At 35.2% G+C, this 22,768-nt stretch overlaps 2 protein-coding genes across 3 annotated transcripts in view; one reads left to right on the top strand and one right to left on the bottom strand.

The window, feature by feature from the left end:
* Nucleotides 1-2: 2 nt before the first annotated feature.
* Nucleotides 3-11,556, top strand: Uba5 (ubiquitin like modifier activating enzyme 5). Of its 2 annotated transcripts, XM_046431654.2 has the most exons (12): nucleotides 3-546; nucleotides 2,711-2,756; nucleotides 2,872-2,961; nucleotides 4,284-4,393; nucleotides 5,103-5,189; nucleotides 5,918-6,002; nucleotides 6,586-6,690; nucleotides 6,871-6,998; nucleotides 8,493-8,628; nucleotides 8,885-8,960; nucleotides 9,101-9,207; nucleotides 10,965-11,556. In XM_046431654.2, the coding sequence occupies exons 1-12, from the start codon at nucleotides 386-388 to the stop codon at nucleotides 11,046-11,048; spliced, it is 1,215 nt and encodes a 404-aa protein (XP_046287610.1). In that variant the 5' UTR covers nucleotides 3-385; the 3' UTR covers nucleotides 11,049-11,556. The 2 variants fall into 2 exon arrangements, with proteins under 2 accessions (XP_046287610.1, XP_046287611.1); XM_046431655.2 differs by lacking the exons at nucleotides 3-546; nucleotides 2,711-2,756 and having other exon boundaries at nucleotides 2,872-2,956.
* A 1,976-nt stretch (nucleotides 11,557-13,532) lies between these two features.
* Nphp3 (nephrocystin 3) overlaps nucleotides 13,533-22,768 on the bottom strand; it is a 37,321-nt gene continuing 28,085 nt past the window's right edge. The window contains exons 20-27 of the mRNA XM_046431649.2: nucleotides 21,325-21,514; nucleotides 20,914-21,155; nucleotides 19,687-19,762; nucleotides 18,843-18,970; nucleotides 17,742-17,982; nucleotides 16,630-16,755; nucleotides 15,965-16,080; nucleotides 13,533-15,438 (exon numbers count right to left, since the gene is read on the bottom strand). Coding sequence (XP_046287605.1) covers nucleotides 15,258-15,438; nucleotides 15,965-16,080; nucleotides 16,630-16,755; nucleotides 17,742-17,982; nucleotides 18,843-18,970; nucleotides 19,687-19,762; nucleotides 20,914-21,155; nucleotides 21,325-21,514 — 1,300 coding nt within the window. The 3' untranslated portion in view covers nucleotides 13,533-15,257. The remainder of the gene's footprint in view (nucleotides 15,439-15,964; nucleotides 16,081-16,629; nucleotides 16,756-17,741; nucleotides 17,983-18,842; nucleotides 18,971-19,686; nucleotides 19,763-20,913; nucleotides 21,156-21,324; nucleotides 21,515-22,768) is intronic.

The raw sequence follows: 22,768 nt of genomic DNA, 5'->3' as shown, positions 1-22,768 counted from the left end.
GACCGTCCGTCAGGTCCTCGAGCCCAGAAATAAAAGATCCGGGTGTTTTCTCCTAGCCACTTAGTTAAAAGGCAACGTCGCCGTCCTCTTGCTCTAGGTACTTATTACCCCAGTCCTGCGGCAGCTTGTTACAGCAGATGTAGCAAAGAAAGAACTCAAAAGAGGCGAGTTTTTTGCTGAGGGGAGCGATGAGAGCGACGCACCGGAAGCGGTACCTTGGAAGGTCTTCGGGAGCCGCAGAGACGTGTCGGTCTTGGAAGCGCTGGGGGCCCCGCTCTAGGTCTGTGGGCGTGGAAGGTGACTGCAAGTTGCCCAGCCGAGCAGCGTGGGGCGGCGGCGGCGAAGAAGGCCGGGGCTGGGAGGTTTGGCCGCGGGGGTCCCAGCCATGGCCGAGTCCGTGGAGCGGCTGCAGCAGCGGGTACTGGAACTGGAGCGGGAACTTGCCCAGGAGAGAAGTCGGCGGGCCCTGGGTGACGGCGACGGAGCGGGCGGCCGGGCCCGCATTGAGAAGATGAGCTCAGAGGTGGTGGATTCCAATCCCTACAGGTGACTGCGTCGCGAGTCGGAGGAGGGCGAGGTCCCCAGCTCGGTGGGGTGAGAAGGGCGCCCCATCCCGCTAGCTCGGCCTCCCGCCACCCTTTTCCTGGTCTGGGGTCCCGTTCCCAAACACGCAAGGGCACTGTTTAGGGATGGTCGGAAGACGTTGTTTCTCGGTTTTAAAAACCCAAGCGAGCCTTCCATATGGTACTGCTCCTGCTCTCGCGGCGGGCGTGCATTCGGCTTCCTGTAGCTCTTGCCTCTAATTACTCCTCCTCACCTTGCTTAGGATTAAGAACATTCAGAAGACATCAAGCGTAAAGCCCGCCTAGCCTAAACTTGGAGATTCATAAAGGCTTTGCAATGAAATTTAGATGGAGAAGGGCGAAGGAGTTACAAGGGTATCTCAGGCCTTTCTGCTTTACAAGACCTGCTGTTCCTCTCGCTGCCTTGGGAAGCTTGTCAGTTCAGTGCAGTGGTTAAGGGTAAGAACTATACAGCAGCGCTAATGGGTTTTACCCCCATTTAATAAATGAGAGAATCGAGGCTTAGAGGGCTCTCAAGTTTTTATATATAGTATAAGGCCTGAACTGGGGCTGGGGCTGTAACCTCAGTGGTATAGCACATTCCTGAAGCCCGCCCCCCCCCCAAAAAAAATAATAATGCCCAAAGCCTGAACTGGCATTAGGTTTCACTTAATCCAAAATTCACATGAAACTATCTTCCCTGTAAAAATAAATAAGCCATTAAGTAGTGTGGCTAAAAACTGGGTCGTCTTAACGTGAAATAGAGAAGAGCTCTTATTATTTTTTTTTTTCCTTTAAAGAACATGAGGGTTTTTGTTGTTGTTGTTTGTGACATTATAAAGCCTCAGTGGCAGTTTTAAGGTGCACTGTTTTAACTGTATTGGTAAATATTAAGGGTTAATGTTCCAAAATCTTTAGAGATTGAATAAGCATGAAACTGTTATCTCTAATCAGAATGAGTGCAAACTATTCCATTTGTCATATTTCAGTAAGTTTGAATTTTACAAATGAACACTTGGAAATTTTCCCTCGAAGATAAAATGCAAAGAAATGTGTGTCTTTTTTTTTTTTTTTTTTTTTTTTTTTGTGGTGCTGGGGATTTAATCCAAGGCCTTGTGTATGTGAGGGAGGCGGGCACTCTACCAACTGAGCTATATCCCCATATGGTATAGAATATGATTATAAGCACATGGAGAAACTGGAGAGGCAAGCAGAAGTGTTGATTAGAACACCTAGTTTCAAACTCAAGTTCAGAAACTCAGCTCTAAATATTGTTTGCCAGTTAGCTGACTGTGGGCAATAAATTATTCTAATTTTTTTTTTTGGTCTTAATTATCCTGATTTTTTTCCTGGTCTGGGGTCCAGATCAGGGAGGTGCAATGCATTTTTCTCAGAGATTATTTGTAAAATTAAAGAGAGCATGAAGATAAAGATGGCAGACCACAGGAACTGACGTTCACTTCTGCCCACTCCCACTAAACAAACAGTAAAAAATTAAAAAAAAAAAGGTAATCCCACATTCAGAAAATAGAAGTTTTCCATTAATAATTGGGGAGAGAGGAGTGGGTTCTTATACTTGAAGATTATAGTGACATAATTTTGGAAACTTTGATGGATGAAGGATGACTGATTTAACAGATTCTAAGAAGTTGAATCTTAAATCTGCATCCCAACTTACACCGCACAATCGCCCCAAGAGGCTCAGAAATGGGTACAGGTATTTCTAGAAAGTCTTTTGAAAAAACAGAACCCAAGGACCCTTACTCCACTGGGGGTAGCTGAGCTAATGCCCCTTCCCCACCAGGAGAAGAGATTGGAGATTTATTTATTGAAGAGAGTAAAATAGAGGATTTCTACTAATAACTGGGCAGGTATTGATCTCGGCTGCACATTAGAACAGAGAAGTAGCTTTTAAATACATATATATTATTTCACAGGCTACACCAGGAGAAGGGTACATGAGTGTATTTAAAGCTACTAGGTAATTTAGTTCCACCTGGGAAAAAGCAACTGAAAGATTCCTCTTATTTTAAAAGAGGAGTAATGATTGAATTTCAGTGTTTATTTTATGTAATGATGTATGCCTGTTTATATCACTGTTAACTTATCAATTGTAGCTCTAAAACATTTTCTTTTCTTTGTTTAAGCCGCCTGATGGCCTTGAAGCGAATGGGAATTGTAAGCGACTATGAGGTATGATAACCCTTTCCAAGTTTTTGAAGACAATTTCAGGAAATGAAAATAATTTCTGGTGACAAATTAAATGAAGAACTATTAACCAGAACATATGTAATTTTGCATTTCACAGAAAATCCGTACCTTTGCTGTAGCAATAGTAGGTGTTGGTGGAGTTGGTAGTGTGACGGCTGAAATGCTGACAAGATGTGGCATTGGTAAGGTAAAAATATTTCTCTTTGCCTGTCTCATAGGGAATTCCTCATTCTTGGAGCAAATCAGGTACAAGTTAGGACTTTTTTCCTTGCTACTAATGGTCTACTCATTTGTTGTGTATTTATTCAGATTGTTCTTTCCATCCAAAATATTGAGATATATCCCTGTCCAAACAAAAACTGATATTATTGATAATTACACAAGGACGGTTACAGGAACTTTTTTGTTTGGGGTATTACATAAACAATTTGGATTTAGGTGTTTTAGATATAGATATTTAGGAAAGGAGACTATTAAATTGATAAAGTATGAGTGAAACACTGAAACATATATAAATTATTTTATTAAACATAATTTAAATGACAAATAGGCTCTCTATTCTGTGTATTTCTTACTCTTGAATTTGTACTAGAAAATGTTCAGATTTTTTTTAATCCATATTTTTAAAATTTTGTTTTAAATATTTATTTGGATTATGTGTAGGAAAGAAAAGTAAACTTATACCAGAATTCAGTCCATCAGTCTTTGATTTATAAAACCAAGGTCTATGATGTTAGATACATAGTAATTGAATAGATAAGCTTTCCACAGTTATATAATTGTGGAAAACCGTTTAGTTTTTCATTTTGATAAGGCAAACATTTTCCCATATAGTTTATCAATACTTTGTAATGTGTTGGTGTACCTCAAATTCTTAAAGCGGTTTCAGATTTGGTACTCATTCATCAATACAAAAACACCATCAAAATTTTGATATCTTTTAAGAGGTTTACAAAGGCAGGCCAAAAATTTCTTATAGCCGACTTAAAACATGTTTGGTGAAGATATTAGAGATCAATGGGAGAGATCCGTGGTTCACAAGTTTGTTATCAGAAGCACTTGAAAAGCTTATGAAAACACAGACTGCCAGACCCTGTATCAGTGGTTCTGATTCTGTTGGTATGAGGTACATTGTCATTTTAACACCTTCTCAGGTGATCCTAATGATGTTCAAGGGACTAACTAAACTTTGAGAATTGCTGGAGTCTTGCTAGTACTCTAAGTCTGGTCCTAAGTAGTAGCCTCAGCATCACCTGGGAGCTTGTTAGAAATGAAGATTTTCAGCCTTTGGGCAAATGCTCTAGTTGCCTCATCTTTAAGATGAGGATAATAGTACCTGTGTATTTAGCTCACATAAGTGTTCAGTGAATTCACATATGGCACCTAATGTCTTAGTTAACTAATGTCATCATCAGACTCTTAAAGCAATCAAATGTAGGTCCACTAGTTTGCTATTTGTTAATTTTAGTTTTTTGGAATGTTTTTCATTGGAATCAATTTTTATTTTAGTTACTCCTCTTTGACTATGACAAAGTAGAACTGGCCAATATGAACAGACTTTTCTTCCAGCCTCATCAAGCAGGACTGAGTAAAGTTCAAGCAGCAGAACATACTTTAAGGTAAATGGAATTACAGTTAAGGACTATATTCAGTGAAATCTTATTTTATAAATTTGGTATATGAGTTAACCTAATACATAGTCCTAAATTATTCTCTATACAAATGCAGATTTTTACTTACTCGTGGACTTGGGTTGACGAATTTTTTCTATATGTGGATAGATGGTACATATTTTAGTCTTTGAGGTCCTTATGGTCTCTGCAACTGCTGAACTATGGAGTTGTAGTCTGATAAAAGCCACAGATAACACAAAAGTGAATAGGCATATCTGTGCTCCAATAAAACTTCATTTTTGGACTCTGGACTTTGAATTTCATCATTTTCATCTCATTAGGTATTATTCCTTTGACTTTTTTCTCAAATGTTTAAAAATTGTTCTTAACTTGAAGGCTGTACAAAAACAGGTGGTACAACAGATTTGACCAATGGGACATAGTGTGTGAACCCCTATACCAAATTGAATATGTGACAAATAAGCTGTTTTGTTAGGCTGAGCTGTAGCTACCAGAAGTAGTAAAGATATAATTCCCAGCACATAGATTGATCCAGGTTGGGGTGAGAATTAAAAAAAAAAAAAGGTAGAAGAGGACTTTGGATTTTCTCTGAATAGCTTGAATTCCAATTTTCTAACTTACTCTTTAGCTCTTTCTGTGTTTTCTTAGTGTAGCTACTAATAGTCTTTATAATCATTCCCTTTTTTCCTCTTAGGAACATTAATCCTGATGTTCTTTTTGAAGTACATAACTATAATATAACCACAATGGAAAACTTTCAACATTTCATGGATAGAATAAGGTAACATTTTATTTATGAGTGTTTTGTAAAAAATGCCCAGCCCAGTTAAGCAAGTATTAGACAAATCCATTGATTAATTTAGAAAATTGGCAGATTAATATGTTTTTGTGTTTATTAAAATAGTAATTTTTATATATTAAATGGCAGGAGGATTGCAAGTTTGAGGCCAGCCTCAGCAATGTAGTGTGACCCTAAGCAACTTAGCGAGACCCTGTCTCAAAATAAAAAATAAAAAGTGGTGGGGGTGTGGCTCCAGGATTAAGTACTCCTGGATTCAATCCCTGGTACCAAAAATAAACAAATAAATAAATAAACAAAATACTCTGATATTTACAATGATTTAATAAAGGACCCTCAATTTAAATTTTGTGTTCTAGAAATAGTTTTCTTCAGAGACTGTCAGAATACCTCCAAAATAATGAATTGTATTCAATTAGTTTTTATTACATTGATATTTTAGTGAAGCATGAACAAGATTTTAAAAGCTAATATGGAAACAGTTGTGAACAGATTTCATATTTCCTTCATCCTTTTACCACAATGGTATCATTGATTTTATATTCAAATAGTTATTTAATGTTTCATATATACAGGATATTTAATATTAAATACTTATTGATGTTATACTCAAAAATTTAATGAAAGAAGAAAACTGAACAATAAAGTCTAATTAGAATATATTTTCTATCTTGATATTTTTTCAAATAAAATTTGTTTTCCTTGACTAGTAATGGTGGGTTAGAAGAAGGAAATCCTGTTGATCTAGTTCTTAGCTGTGTGGACAATTTTGAAGCTCGGATGGCAATAAATACAGTGAGTTTTTCTATTATCTAAGATGTAATACTCATGGATTTATCTATATTCTTTTATGATCCCTAGTGTATGATTAGTATACCATCCCCATCTCAAAAATAATTGTGATTTTGAGCCCTTTTTTGTGCTTATTTGTAATGTTCTCTTTGTCTACTTTTGAAATTTATAATAGTTGTGGGAAGTGTCTCGCTTTGTTGGGCATGACAGACATTTCAAGCATCCCACTCTCTCATGCTTATCAGAAGCAAGGACTTTTAACTTTTCAATTAATATTTTAGATATTTTATTTTTGAAATTAATATAAATTTTTATATTAACCTGGCAAGATACCTAATAAACTGTGGTTTCAGTTAATAAATAGGTATTTATCAATTCTTTAATACTGATAGTTTATTCTTTAAATAAAAATGGTAATTGCCAAGGAATTCAATTATTTGCAGCTTCACTCCTTTTTTTCTTGAAAATTAATTTTTAGAAACCCTTGGTGATTCATTGAGTAAGCTATAACATTTCACAACAAGAATTTATAGTAAACTACTTGCTTCTTTGTTTTCTTCCTTGTTTTCATTTATTTCTATTTAAGGCCTGTAATGAACTTGGACAAACATGGATGGAATCTGGGGTCAGTGAAAATGCAGTTTCGGGGCATATACAGCTTATAATTCCTGGAGAATCTGCTTGTTTTGCGGTATGCATTATTTGTCTTAGATCTTTTTACATTGTTAGGCACTAGAGTCCTTAGGGGAATTGAAAATGTGTTATAATTCAAAGAAAAAACAAACTTGAATGTAATGGAATGCTGTTTGAAACATTCATATTTTTCCTTCTTTCTTTTAAAATTGTTTGCCTTTTTTCCATTTTCATGCAGTGTGCACCACCACTTGTAGTTGCTGCAAATATTGATGAAAAGACTCTTAAACGAGAAGGCGTTTGTGCAGCCAGTCTTCCTACCACTATGGGAGTGGTGGCGGGGATCTTGGTACAAAATGTGTTAAAGTAAGTGAGGGCTAATTTTTTTGAATAGTTTTATATGCTTTTGATAAGTATATTTTGTTAAGATTTCAAAAATTGAAATTATCAGCCAAGTATTTAATTTTTAAAAATTTAATTTTAAATATATTTTTATTTTATATATGTATATGTGTACTTTTAATCCATGTATATTTACATTAATTTGAATACATTAACATAACATTAATGTGTGTGTGTATGAATGTCCATTACTCTGATAAGCAAAAAATGCATATTTCATTTTAATTTTCATTCATTTGTTTAAAAAAGGGTTAGGCACATACGTTTCTGTGAGTTATCTTTAATATCCTTTACCCTGTTTTTTGTTTTGTTGTATATTGAAAATATGCATTTGCAAATATTTTTCCTTTTGTTTTATACATGATTTTTCTTCTATACAGAAGATTTTAAAGGGAATCACATTTGATGGGCAGGGGAACAGAAAAGAACTTTATGGGTTATTGGAAATATTCTGTATCTTGATCTGGTAGTATTTACATGAAGATATAAAATATTTTATTTACTATACATTCACAATTGTGTACTTCACAGTAAACTATATACAAATTTTAACTAATTATATTTAATACCATGTCTCAAGATTTTAAAAAACACTTCTCTCACATTTTACTATCTCTGAAATCAGTATGTGTCTTAAAGTTTAAAAACTATATAAAATGCCAGCATTTTTGCTGGGTTTCTGTTCTCGCGACTAAAAGGCTCAGGGGTCACTCCAGTTAAACTGGGCTAACTGGGCTTCACAAAATAACCACACAAGAGACACAAATACCTTTTTCTTCGGGGTCGCTGTGACGGCTCCTCTGACCTTAAGGGTCCGCAGAAAGAGAGAGAGAGAGGAGAAGCTATTCAAATGAGGCAAGGGGTCAGGTTTCAGGGGGCTGAGTCTATCTTCATGATGTCCACTGTCAGCAGGTTGACTGACACCTGGGTAGGCCACACTCAAGGGCACAGTAAGAGAAGGGGACACACACAGGCACTTCCATGGAAGATTCTATCCTAAACAAGGCAAGGGGTTATATTACAAAGGAACAGGTGAGCATAGCTTCACCCATGGGGCTGTAGCAAGACACACCCATGCACGAGACACTGACCCTCGCACCCAAGAAGGGTGCCACATTTCTGTGACTGAGAGCCTCAGCACCCAGCCGGGGAGTGTAACTCAGTCACGAGTAAGGTTGGCCTCGCACACATTTTATTTTTAGTAGAGGTTCAAAAACTAATAATGCATTCTTTAGGTGATGAAATGGAGTAATCTTTTCTTTCCTTCATTAATTCAGCAAATATTCAAGCATCTACTTACGAAGTAGGCTCTGTCAACAAGATAGAAAATTTCTGTTTCTGAGTTGCATGTTGGAAAAATCATTACGAACTCCAAAATAATTTCTAAAAAATTCACTTACTTTCTTTTAGTACTTTTTATGGGTTTTTCTTCCTTTAAGTCTATTTTTGTTTTTCTAGGTTTCTATTAAATTTTGGTACTGTTAGTTTTTACCTTGGATACAATGCAATGCAAGATTTTTTTCCTACTATGTCCATGAAGCCAAATCCTCAATGTGATGATAAAAATTGCAGGAAGCAGCAGGAAGAATACAAGGTATATGTCAAATCTGTCAGAATGTCTGAGGGATCTTATTGCATAGAATAGTAACTTAAACAGTCAAACAAAAGGAACAGATTTGGATTCTGGAGTTTTATAGTTTTAATTTTATAATTTTAACTTATTCATCATATTTATTAAAAATAAAGATCCTTTCTTGTTTGTGATACCATAAAACCCTGTCTGAATTCTTGATTAATGCTTCAGAGAGCTGATAATGATTGAAAACACTGGTATTATTTGATTTCTACAGAAAAAGGTAGCATTATTGCCCAAACCGGAGACTGTTCAAGAAGAGGAAGAGATAATACATGAGGATAATGAGTGGGGTAGGAATTCTTTTATAAATTGAAGACATACATCCAACAAAATCTTCTGTGGTAGAGAATACAAGGTTACACACATTTTGAATAATTATTGCTCATGAAGTTTCTTCAGAACTGTTGCAGAATCTATTTTAATTCAACAGGTATTGAGCTGGTATCTGAGGTTTCAGAAGAGGAATTGAAAAATTCTTCAGGTCCAGTTCCTCACTTACCTGAAGGAATTACAGTGGCATATACAATTCCAAAAAAGGTACTTTTAAAATCTGATTTATCCATAAGTAAATATAAGATAAAATGTATACATATCTTCTTTTATCTTTATTCTATTTAGTAATGCCAATATACTAATTCCTGTTTTGGGTATTTTACACCATAGGCATTAAGATGTGAGAAAGAAGTATTCAGTGTTAAAATGGAGTTGTGTACAGTCTATGTTAAACTTTGAAAACACTGACATAAAATGGTTTCGTTCACTCATTAATAGGTCATGCATAATAGATTTTGATTAAATGAAAATATGATTTTTGTATATTTAGAGCTTTAGCCACAATACCATTTAAAAATACTTCAGTAGACAGTCTAAGTACATTTCTCTAAAGAAGACATTCAGGGGCTGGGGATGTGGCTCAAGCAGTAGCGCGCTTGCCTGGCATGCGTGCGGCCCGGGTTCGATCCTCAACACCACATACAAACAAAGATGTTGTGTCCGCCAAAAACTAAAATAAATAAATAAATATTTTTTTTTAAAAAAAGAAGACATTCAAATGGCCAATATAAATATGAAAAACTGCTCAACATCATTAAACATCAGGGTAATGCAAATCAAAACCACAATGAGGTTATCACCTCATTCCAGTTAGAATGGCTGTTATCAAAAAGATAACACATGCTCAAAAGGATGTGCAGAAAATAGAACCTTTACTATTGGTGGAGATATAAATTAGTAGATGCATTATGGAAAATGGCATGAAGTTCCTCAAAAATTAAAAGTAGAACAGTTTTAAAAATTGAATGTTTGTGGAACAGCTGTTTCACTACTGGGTGTATATCTAAAGAAATGTAATCTTATGTTGAAGAGACATCTATACCTCCGTATTTATTGCAGCATTGTTGACAGTAGTTAAGAAATGAACTCCAGTTAAGTGTTTATTGACTGATTAATGGATAAAGAAAAGTAAGGGGTATATGTACTGTGGAACACTATTCAGTCATAAAAGGATATTTTGTTATTTGTGACAACATGGATAGAACTAGGGGTCATTATGTTTAGAGAAATAAACCAGGCACAGAATGACAGCTGTGTCACTCATGTAGAATCTTAAAAACTTGATCATGTATATATTGAAAATTAAATAGTGCTTATCAGAGGCTGGGGAAAAAATAGGGGAAGTTGGTTAATAGCTACTGAGTTATTGTTAGAGAGTAGAAATAAGTTCTGGTATCCTGTTTCACAGTAGCATGACTTAGATAATGTACTGAACTCTGTATTTCAGAAAGCTAAAAGAAATGATTTTTTAAATGTTTTTACCACAAAGAAATGATAAGTGTTTGATAAGATAAGCGAACCCTGATATATAGTATATACAAGTATCAAAACATCAAATGGTACTCCATAAATAAATATAATTTTTAGGTCAATTAAAATATATGCTTGAGATATCAAGAATATGAAAATTACTGCCTCATAAATCAAATGCTGGTGGGGAAAGTAAAGGACTGTCCTAAAAATTGCAAGGCATCGGTTGGAGCTATAACTCAGTGACAGAGCGCCTGCCTAGCATGTGTGAGGCACTGGGCTTGATCTTTAGCATCAGATAAAAATAAAAGCATTCTATCTAAACTACAAAAAAAAAAAAAAAAAAAAAAAAAAGGTTTTTTAAAATTACAAGCCATATTTATTAGAGGAACTTAATAAACTTGTTGAGCAGGGTTAAAGCTTACTGATTCCTAAGCATAAAGAATTCAGTAAGGCTATTTTTTCACTATATTTTCCTCATTTGTTGACAGCAAGACGACTGTGTATCTGAAGTTACAGTAGAAGATTCTGGAGAAAGCTTGGAAGACCTCATGGCCAAGATGAAGAATATATAGATTATGGACTGGCATATATTTTACTTTTTCTGTGTATAAGCCTATTCTCTTGAAATTAAAAAAATTCAAAACTGATAAAACTTAGGGCAAGATTAACTGATGTTGTAATCTTCACTAAATTGTTATACTTTATTAAAATACTGTAGCTGTTGCTCTTTGCTCCTCTTTCCAACTAAATCTAATAGCTGTCCTAAAAGATTTGCCTTCAGAGTACTATTGTAGCATAGCCACCAAAATATCTTGGCCTTTTGAAGGTTGGGGAAGGACCAATCTGATTCTATAGTCTTTATTTCTTTCTAGTAATCCCTTGTGGTCTGTGAAAAGGACATAGACAATAAAGTAGTACAAACAAAAGGAGGACAGGTGCAGCCTATTGATCAGAGCTGGCAAGTGTCTGTCACTGTGTTTGGTTCAAGAAACAAAGAAACAAGAAAATTGCCCAAAATTACTATCTTGTCCAACTGTGATTTTTAAATACTTAACCCATAAAATGAAATTATCCTCTCCAGTGTTTTTGGATTTAATACAAGCTGCAATGTAATCATTGGAGAAGTTTAAAAGTTGTGAATTATATACTCAAAACAAGACAAAGGCAAGTAAGTGGAACCTGTCTTCATGGGTAAGTAGATAAAGGTACTTTCAGGAAAGTCAAATTTTATTTTATTCTGCACTGACCATGGAAAAGAAATCATTGTTATCTGTGGCATATATATCTGGAGTTTCTGCACTTTACTGGAAAACAAGGCATAAATTTAGACTGACATCCACATTACACCTACCAAATAGGCTACTTCCAAATATTTCATTTAAATTTGATACTTAAGGTAGTGAGATATTGACAAGGGTTGTCCTGGCCAGTAAATATGAAAGAAGAGTTTTAAATTACCTCCACAATGACTAATATATACTTCTTCCTTGGAGGAGACTCATTTCCTGATTGTGACTACTAAATCGTAAATTGATATAAACTGGTTTTCTCTGGAGTTACATACAAATAGCAAAGTTTTAGCATTGGTTGGAGTAAATTCTCAATGGTTTGGAGACCAATAAACAACATGCAGGTATAACCATTGCCAGTAGGCTGTTACTATGCTAATATCTTATTTTGATAGTTGTTCTTTTGAAGATATGAATGTCCAGGTTGTATCTACAGGGGGAAAATGTTAGTAAAAAGTTAAAAGTACATTCCCTACTTGTAAAATAAAGTTCTAAAAACTGATTTCAGAAATATATTCAGTATATTAGTTTTGCGATTCTGGAATTACACTGTGATTTTCATGTTTATAGTAAAATGAGGAAATAGGAGGATAGTTTTTTAAAAAAATATTTTTTAGTTATAGATGGATGCAATATCTATTTCGTTTATTCATTTTTTTTTTTTTTTTTAATGTGGTGCTGAGGATCGAACCCAGTGCCTCACATGTGGGAGGCAAGCGCTCTGCCACTGAGCCACTACCCAGCCCCAGGAGGATGATTTTTCTAGCCTTAAAACTTTCTTATGTTGCCTTGGTGAGTCTTTTACCGTTAAAAAAAAAAAAAAAAAATTAGTGCATTGAGTTATAGAATAGCTCTTCTAGTTACTAAAGATATTTTGGATTTTTAAAATGAAATGTGGTCTTTCTACAATAATTCTGCTTCAGAAACTGGTATACAAATTTGGTAAGGTCTTACTTATAAATTACTAAATTTGATTTGATAAAGTATATAGACCATCTGAAGACCTTTATCTGGTCTTATACTGGTACAGCATCACGGCTGATGTCTTGACTACACCAAATTTTATTTATCTTATTTTAATTTTTTTGGGAGGGTTCTAATATCTTTCATAAACTATTGGATTATTTTATCAGAAAAAATATGGTAATAGGTATCTTGCAACTTGGAATGAATGCTCTCTTGACAGTCTGTGTGCCATGAAAACTTGGGTTAGTAGGCAGCCAATTATGAGGAACTGATCATGACATAATTTTGCATTAAATAAACTCATAGTATTTGGTTAGACTTGAAGACACTAGAGATTCTAATGCGAAAGAGAGAAAAGAAGTACCAAAACTGCTTTAGCAGACTCTAACAATCACTTTTTAATTTTTTATTATCATCATTAATGGAAAATTAATTTATGGTCTGCTCAGATTTTTTTATGTAGTTGAGAATGTATGTATTATGGTTTTCTTATAAATACTTCCTGGATACTTAGCCCATCCAATACAGAAAGGTCTGCACTTTTTAAGAATATATTTAAGGAAGCTTTGACTCCTCAGATCACGTTTTTTGTTTTGTTTTGTTTTGTTTTTCATATTTCATTATCATTGATGAATGAAAATGAGAAAATGAATTATGAATAGCAAAATTTGGTTCCTACCTATTCAGTTTTATGATTGAGTTGTTTGAAAGCTATCTTTTCTGCTGTCAAAGTATATGTTAATGTGAATATAGTATTCCTATTGGAGAACCTCAAATACACATATACACACACACACAAGATCTCTGTTACAGCTGTGTTTATCTTAGACATTCTCATGAAAATATATGCTTGTTAGTAATACAATAAATAGATCAAAATAGTTTTTACATTTAAACTTAATTATTTTTGAAATACATAAAGTGATCATTCTCAGCCAAAATTATAATTTTTACCATAAAGTCACTGAATAATAATAGACATTTCTAATATTTTTTTGTATGTTTTTCAAGTTCAAATTTTGGAGAAGCAAAGAATAAATATATATTAAGTTTTTTTCAAGGTTTTTCCAGAGTACTGGTCTCATTATTTCCTAAAGCAATTTTTTTTAGGCTGGTAATATAATACTTATAATGCATTACTTATAGTACTAAATCAGATTTTAAGCTCCAGTAGCTTAATTTTAAAATTAATTTCTGACATATTTGTGAATTCAATTATTTGTACCTTTCACAGCAAGGTGAATGATATGTTACAGTCATATTTTATTTTCTTTTCCCTCTGTACCTCTTCCAAAAAGGGAAATAAGGATGCTTATTACGATCCTGCCTAATTTATTCAAATGACCACTCTAAGGCCTCAGAGTTTTACCAATGCTTCTCACACTTAAATGCATGTAAATTACCTGGGGATCAAGCTGAAATGCAGATTATGACTTAGAAGGCAGCAGAGTCTGAATACTTAATAGGATCCCAGCATAAGCAGCAAGGCCTTAGAGAACATTAACCAAGACCCTTGTAGAATCACTGAAGTTCTTCAAGTTGACCAAACTACTAAACATTCAAGTCTTTTTATTAGCAAATTTTCAATGTATTAATCTTAAGTATACAAAATGTAGCCCTCTTATATAAACTAGAGTGGGAAAGTAAATTGCACTTTTATTTTAAACAGTGAAGTATGGTTTTTACATTTTTCCTTTACAACTAATACATATTAGAATCTCACAAATTGATGAAGATTTTACTGAGTATAAATACATAAGTGGTATAAATAACATCCAAATGTGGCAATATATACAAAATCTATAAAAATATTTAATTTTTAGTATAAAAATGAATTTGAGTATGAGGTAAATGTGACAGGTTCAGCTGTTCAAGAAAGATGACAGAATGCTAGGTCCACTTTGGGGCAAGATCAAAGAATACTAAAGAGTTAGCCTGTTATTATTGCACAGAGGACTCCAGACACTACAGATGTATACAACACAGTCATGAAAAATGCATAAAGTGGAGAACACAGAAAGCAGGGTGATTGGCCTGTCAAGGGAAAAAGCAGAATAAAAAAGAAAAACACAGCAATCAAGAATTCCTATAATTAATTTGAAGGCAATTCAAACATTTCATAAACATGATCCCTTTATTCGTTTTCTTTGAGGTAGAGGATTAGGCCAGACCACTACTGAAAAACGAGGAATGGCTGGAAAGGCTCAGGTGGCTCTTGAGAGATGAAAAGAATCTTGGAGTTCTTGACTCCCCCACCAGCTCTCGGTGAACAGAGACACATCTACTCACAATCCAGTCCTCACGTAGGCTTAGAATGGATCCCATACATTAGGAAAAGTAATTATTTTAATCAACTTAAACAGACAAAATCACAACTCAAATATAGTCCAATTCCAGACAAATACCAGTTAAATCATAAGAGTAGTAAAAATAAATTTTCTTACCAACATTTTTAAAAAGTTTTAAATTCTTATGTTCCAAATGATAATTATTTTATCCTAAGGTATGTAACTATAATTGCTGCTGTCACCTTTGTCCTTGAGGAAGGAAAACATTAGGAGAATGAGTGGTTTTTAAGCTGAACGTGTCTCCACTTGATGAATGTCTTGAAGGAGCTTTTCCCCCCAAAAGTGATGTTTCTGCTTCTTTTATCTCCATGGCCCTTTTGTACAGTTCAGCAGCTTTTTCAAAATCTCCTTCTTCGTAGCTTTGAGAGAGAAAAAAAAATGAGAACATAAGCTCTTAACAATTCTAAGTGACCTTGAGATAGAGAACAAGCTGTGAACATTTGCTTCTTTTCCCCTTTTGCAGTGTTCATGACCAGTATTCTCTCTCTTCTGTGGACTATTTGCTTCGGTGTCTCATTCACACCATTAAGACCATATTGTAGTACATTCAGTGAAAGTGCTCAAGGAAGTTCCTATCTGCATTCGGAGATAACACAATGAGCAAGCAAAACTCAGTGTGCTTAACAGTGAATGAGCTCCAGGGATAGCAATTTTTTTGTTTTTTCCCCATTGCCAATTAGTAGCAAATGTAAACCATCCAGTTTGCTCTGATACACTCTCATTTCTGGATATGACTTTAGTTTCTCGTGAGATAGACCAGCAAAAATCACCCCTCTTGTCTCCAAGGAAGAACATTCAGCAATAAATATTTTGTGCTGTTCTGTGATGAGTCAAAGCTATTCTAAAAGAATGGGTATACCTGAGGAAAGTGAAGAAGATTCTTACCTAAGCACAGCTAAGTTTTTTAATGTTTCTCCAACTCGAGGATGCATCCGACCCAGGCTATCTTCATAAATCTTTAATGCTCTTTCATATAATGGCAAAGCTTCAATGTGTTTTTTCTTATTAAAAAAAAAAAAAAAGTAACGTACACATAAACACACTGGGTTTCTGAAATTACTCTTAATGCTTTTTACACTAAGTTGATCTATTTTGGTAAGCACTTTAAAATGAAATTATCCTTCAAAAGATATGAGTAAAAAGATTAACTTATTAATATCATAAAGGGAGATGCAGTATAACAGAAAGTCATATATATAAGTTTTCAACCTGGTCTGGTAACCATTTGACCTTAACCTAACAATATAAATGCAAACCTGTTTCTTTATTACCTAGTGGTAGATACTATAAGCTTAAAGATAATATTCTACAGACAACTGTAGGAATCTCCAGAATTTAAAAAATAAGCCTATACTAACTCTACACTCAGGGTTTTACACTCTGAAGGGCACCATCTTACAACTCCAACTTCAATAATTTCTCAAGTATTAAAAATGGAAGCATTAAGTAGAAAAATATGACCTTAAATTTTCTTTACTTTTACTGTGCCATTAGTTCATGCTTATATTTTAAACCTCATTCATTAATAGAGTTGAAATGTAGGAACTTACCATTTGGCAATAAAGAACTGCTAAGTTCACCAAGGCCGTTGCTACGCTAGGGTGCTTTGGGCCAAAGGATTTCTGCCGAATTTCAACAGCCAACTCATACAAAGGTACGGCTTTGTCAAGTTTCCCCTAAAAAACAAGAGTATCATCTAACAAAAATATTAAGGCAATAATACTATCTGATCAGGACTTTCTCCTCAAATACAACTGTGTTTTAAACAGTAATCCTGAGGAAAAAAGTCCCAGAAGAATTTTTCTCTGATTTTAATGGTCAAGTTTGTAGATAAGTGAAAAATCTAATAGAATATATAAGTAAAGTTAGACTGAATATAAAACCACTGACAATTTGGAAAGCCCTTTAGGCTCATTTATTATTATTCATTGTTTATAGTGAAGAAAATATTCTAAGTAGACCTTCTTACTGAACTTATTTAGAAATGGTTTCAGAATAAAAGCTCACTTCTAACCAAATCACTTCCAGATTTTTCTAATTATTTCCTTCTACTGGAAAGTTGGGCAGATATAGCAACAGTGTACCCTTATTACTAACCATCTAGTCAGTGCTACCAGCACCAGCCAGGGTGCCACAAAGTCTAAAGTTTACGTAACTCTGCCTGTACTCATTAGAAGCAGACTTCTCTGGTGGTATTTTGGAGAACAGATATAAAAATTTCAAACTTTGCTCCTATGGCAAAGAATGGCTATGGATGTAGGTAAAGTCAAGAAAGAGTGAAATAAAATGTTTATTTAGTCAACTATCAAGATATTTCCTGCATCCTGACAGCTGGGTGATTTGCTATGTTTATGGTGTTTTATACAACAAAGATAGTAATGGTGAGATGAGATTTTAGAACTTCTGAAATGTAATCTAAGCTTCATTTAGAATAATGAATGGATCTGTATTTGGAATATGTTTTCACAAAATCAAATCAGTACCTTAATTAAGTATTAAATAATATTTTTAAATGTATAAAACAGTTCTATAGATTAAAAATTATAATTAAAAAAACTCATATAAAATAGTCTATCTGCCAAAAGACAAAATGATTTGCTGATAGTAATTGTGGCTTCATTAGTGTATTATAAAACATGTAAGAATGGCAAGGATTACTTACTGTTTTCTTATACAAGATTGCAAGGTGCTTCACTGTATACGCCAAAGAAGGGTGATCGGGAGCCAAGGCTCGTTTCCGAATATCTAAAGCTCTTTCATAAAGCTCTTCTGCTTTTTCATACTGTTTCTTTTCATTGCACAGAGCTGCCAGATTATTCAGAGACTGGGCACAGTCTGGGTGATCTGGTCCTAGAACTCGTTCCCTCATTTCTAAGGAACGCTTCAGAAACTGGTCAGCGGTTCTATGAACAAAATCCCAAAGTGGTTTAAACAGCTTATTCTCTGGAAGTCAGAGTCCTGAGCCCTAGTGAGGTGGAAAATTGGATCATTTTTTTTTTTTTAAATTAGATCCAAGTTAAGGCGGAGGATTTATCTCAAAAATCCTTCCTCTCCACTCTTACTCCCCATCCCTTCCAGTCCTTTGCTTCCTGATAGTTTAAGTTCATAAAATATCTGGATGATTGCCCCGTCACTTCTGCTGAAAGACAAACTCACAAATAATTTCCATAACAATTTCTTACATCTGTACAATTATTAGACCTACATCAAATAAAATATTTTGGCATTCATTCTTTCTTTTTGGAGATTATCCTAAATATTTGTTAATAGAAGAAACTTCTATGAGATGGGTTGAATATTTGTTGCATTTTTTTTGGCATCCGAAGTTTTAAATTTGTTAGATGTCTGTATCATATAAAGAAGTAAAAAAAAAAAACTTTTTTTCAGAAATTATAAATATAAATGCCATTCAACTTTTTTATGTCCAAATAAACTAATGAATAAAACTAGCAGCTATCTACCTTCTTTGATTTGTTCTTCATTAGTTCCAAGTTTATTCTGTAAGTTCTAATGACAAATATTAAACAAACTCACTTTTCATAAATATATAAAATGCACTAAGGAAGCTACAGAATCTTTAGTTTGGAAGCAATGTGACACAGTAAAGAAAATTCAGCTTTAAGTGTGTGTATGTTCATAACCTAACATCATAAAAGAAATCTGTCATGGTTTTATCAATTTTGCCTAGCTTTGGACTTGACAGACAAAACAGCTTTGAATCAAAGAGACAAAATATTTTTAATATTAATACCATGGTACTTACTCCAGGTTATTTTGAAGATAGTAGAGAACACCCAGTTCATTGAGGGTCCGGGCATTATCAGGTGTGTCCTTACCTAAGGTAAGCTCTTCTAACTGTAGGGCCCGTCTGCGTAGAAGGGCAAATCCATACTGGGGCAAACACAAAAAATTAAGACACAATCACTAAGTGCCATCTTTGATTCTGAAACCACACACTGGGGTCCTAAAAAGTCCTTTCTCCTCCTTGTCTCTTTAATCTATCTGGCAATTATTTTAAATAGCACATAGAAGTAGTCTAGTGGTTATTGAGAATACATGTATTTCCACAGGGCATTACGGGTCTCAAATTCATTAAAAACTATTTTGTGAAAATGATTATGAGATATTTTGGGAAAGTATATCTCAAAATGCTCCAGAAAAGATCAGAAAACAGAGCTAACCTGCAGATATTTACCAACCCCTCTGCTAAACAGTCGAATATCAAGTTCTTAAAAAGGCACATAGCTTTTTACAACAAATGAACCATATTTAGATTTTATTAGCAACTCAAACAATAAAATTTTTTGTGTGCTCAAGGAGAAGAATTCCTTTGCATTTGAATCTAATATGTTAATTAAATTTCTTTAATCATGCAAAAGAATCAAAGTAGCTTTAAATTTCAACTTCCAAAGTCTAGCCTTCAATTGAAGCTTCCACTTTAAAAATCTACTGAGCTGTAATATTTAAATAAATTTAAAAAATTTAAGAGCTTTTCTGGAAATCCCTTTAAAAATCTAAAACTCTTAAAATGTGAGGTTTATGCACTTATGATATTCAGAGATCTTTTCCTTTGGTTCAAAATACAACGTAAAGAAATATCTCATTACCAAGTTGCCTTTCCTCCTTGTAGCTTTCTGACGAATCTTAAAGGATTTTTTCCTAAAATGTTCAGCTTGTTCATATCTTTAAAAAGAAAAAAGTATGGTAAGTCCAAAGACGTATACTCAAAGTATTCTATTTCAGTGAAACGAAAGCACTCCTTAGATAGTGTGAGACCTTTTTGGGAGATTAAATATAACAACATTCTAGTGATAGTCATATTTAGTTAGGGAAACGTAACTAAATAAAAAGCCCAAATAACACCTTTTTTGGCACAGGCTATTTTTTGGTTAAATATAAATAAAATTCACATAGATTTGTGTGAATATTACTTGTAGAAGTGAAAAGAAAAACTTCCAATATGTTTCACATATCATGGAGCAACAGAAGTAATTTCTGATAGAGGAAGAGATGTCACTCTGGGTGCCTAATTGATAGGAAAGTTTTTGTTTGTTTGTTTTTTGTCAGTTCTGGGAATTGCACCCTGGGATGCCCTACCACTGAACTACATTCCAGCCCTTTTTATTTATTATTTAAATTTTGAGACAGGGTCTTGCTAAGCTGCTGAGGCTGGCCTTGAACTTGCCATCCTCCTGCCTTACCCTTTAGAGTTGCTGAAATAACAAGCTTGTGCCACTGCACCTGACGGAAAGCTTTTAAAAATCTTTGTTTTGTTTTCCCAGTGCTGGGGATGGAATGATGGTCCTCACATAGCCTAGGCAAGCACTTTACCACTGAGCTCTACCCCAAGCCCTGAAACCTCTTTATCATACCAGGGATTGCAAACTTTTTCTATAAAGGGTTTGATAGTGTTTTAGGCTTTGTGGGTCCCTGGTCTCTGTTGCAAATAAGGAATTCTGCCACTGAGGAATGAAAAACACACGTAAATGAAAAATGTGGCTGCATTCCAATTCCAATAAACCTTATTCACAAAACTGGACTTGGGCTGTGGTCAACAGTTTCTGCCCTTGAGTTAGTAATGCACTCAAAGAGCCTAAATCCAGGATTTGAACCCAAGATCATGACTCCAAAACCCATGCTTTATTCTTCATACATCTTCAATTAGAGATGAACCTGTAGTCTAAGCTTCTCTGTCTACCCCATGATGTTCCAGACCAAGAAATATTATTTGACATGACGCACACAGGGTAAGGAAATGTACACAGCAAAGCAGACCACGTAAGTACATTAAAACACTGTAGTTCTCTTTATGACATCAGAGAACTACATCTTACTTGTTTTGCTTCTGGTACAAAGTTGCAAGTGCCTCCAGTTCACGAGCAGTGTGAGGATGATCTGCACCATAAGCATTTTCTGAGATTTCCAAAGCCTGTTTATACAGTTGCTCTGCATTGCCGAACTTCTTCCATTGCACGTACACACTTGCCAGTTGGTGGAGGGACTGGGCTACTCTTGGGTGATCCGGGTCTAAAGCTGTCTCTCGAATTTCCAGAGACCTCTGCAAAGGCACCACAGCCTGGGGAGAAAGGTGAGAGGCTCATGTTGGTGAGGGAAAGGCTGCCAGACAGAGCTGTCACCTGATTCAACATTAAAGAGCTCAGCCCCACAGGGAAAACTGCTTCACCTCCTCGGAAGGAGAGAGTGAACATGAAAACTGCCCACGTCTGACTTCCTGGGGAGGTTACCTGACTGAGAAGGCCAAGATCCTTGAGAAATCGCCCCAGGGTTTCATAGAGATCTGCAAGGCAAATCATGTTCTCCTCTCCTTCGCAGTTTTTCTCATATTGCTTTAAGGAGTCAAAGTATTCTGTTGCCATTGCGCTTTTGTCTTTGCCAACAAACTGCCAGTAACTCAGCAACTCAGCAAAATGTCCTCTGTTCCAACAAATAACAGGGATTTAATGAAAAAGCAACCTTAAAAGTCCCCTCTAGAGTGAAAATACCAGAATTCATGCCACACTTCTGACAATTCAGAAGCACAGTGTAGTGAGGTCAGATCTGTCTGCAGGTGTGTGCTCTTGAGCAGGCTGGCTGACCTCTCACATCCCATTCTCTCATTACCTGCCCTGGCTGTTGCCCTAAGGACATGACTGGCACTCTATGGTGTTGGCTGTCATCATGAATTCATCATGGTTACTCACAAGGGAAATTCATTTGGATTTCTTTTAGACGTTTTATGTTATGCAGTCAACTGAATTCACTCCAAAAATTATTTTAAATGATGAAAATTGGAACAGAAGAAACTAACAAAACCATTAAGCAAACTGCCACAGAGTATCCACTTTGTATTTTTGACAAGCTACTGAGTAATAAATACAATCTTATTCATTTGCAGATTGCCGCAGTCCAGCTGCGGCAAAATAATGGGGGGGGGGGCGCGGGACGAACAACTTGTGTACATTGATACAGCAGGAGTGGGAGCCCTTTATTGTAGGACAGGAGGGGTATATATACATTACACACAGCTTATCTTAATTAACATAAACTAGATACAGCAGTCAACCAATAAGGAATCTCCACACTTAATGGCTCGCTGGCGTTACTTCACAAACCACTCCCTCTGGCAAAATGCCAGGCGCCATCTTGACTCGTTTACAGACCCTAACAGCAGATATTCAGAAGAATGGAAGAGCTGGAGAGCTAAGGAACGAATCTGATTTCAAGGGAACTATGAGAAGTGGGCATGCAGATCAACAAAGCAATTTAAGAGAGCTCACTCAGGAGCAAAACAAATTATGCTATTTTGTGAAAATGTTTACATTTCTAAGTGAGGTAGAAAAACCTTCCTGAGGCTTATAAGTCAGAACTCTGGCTCATAAAAAGGTAGTTATGCCACTGACCAACTCAAACATATCAAAAGAAACAAGCAGGATACACTTATGAATACATTCAACACAAGTTAGATGTGAGTTGGGGCCAGGTCTGGTTTGAAGGCCACACCTTTGAGATACCTGAAGGGCCTGAGAAGGACACATCTTGATTGACTTCTCTGGGTGATGTAAATAATATTAAGAATAAGATACAAAATTGTCCCATGATCCTTCCAGATCTGATTTTCCAAAGCAGCCATACTAAAGTGTTTCCCTCCCAAAGAAAGCAGATCTCACAACAATCTGCAAACTGTCTCAA

This window comes from Marmota monax, unplaced genomic scaffold (genome assembly GCF_021218885.2).
Source record: "Marmota monax isolate L192 unplaced genomic scaffold, Marmota_monax_Labrador192_F-V1.1 WCK01_AAM20220418_F8-fsc00022, whole genome shotgun sequence".
NCBI lineage: Eukaryota > Metazoa > Chordata > Mammalia > Rodentia > Sciuridae > Marmota > Marmota monax.
Note: the sequence above shows the minus strand (reverse complement) of the source record. Positions and strands in the feature narration are given on the sequence as shown.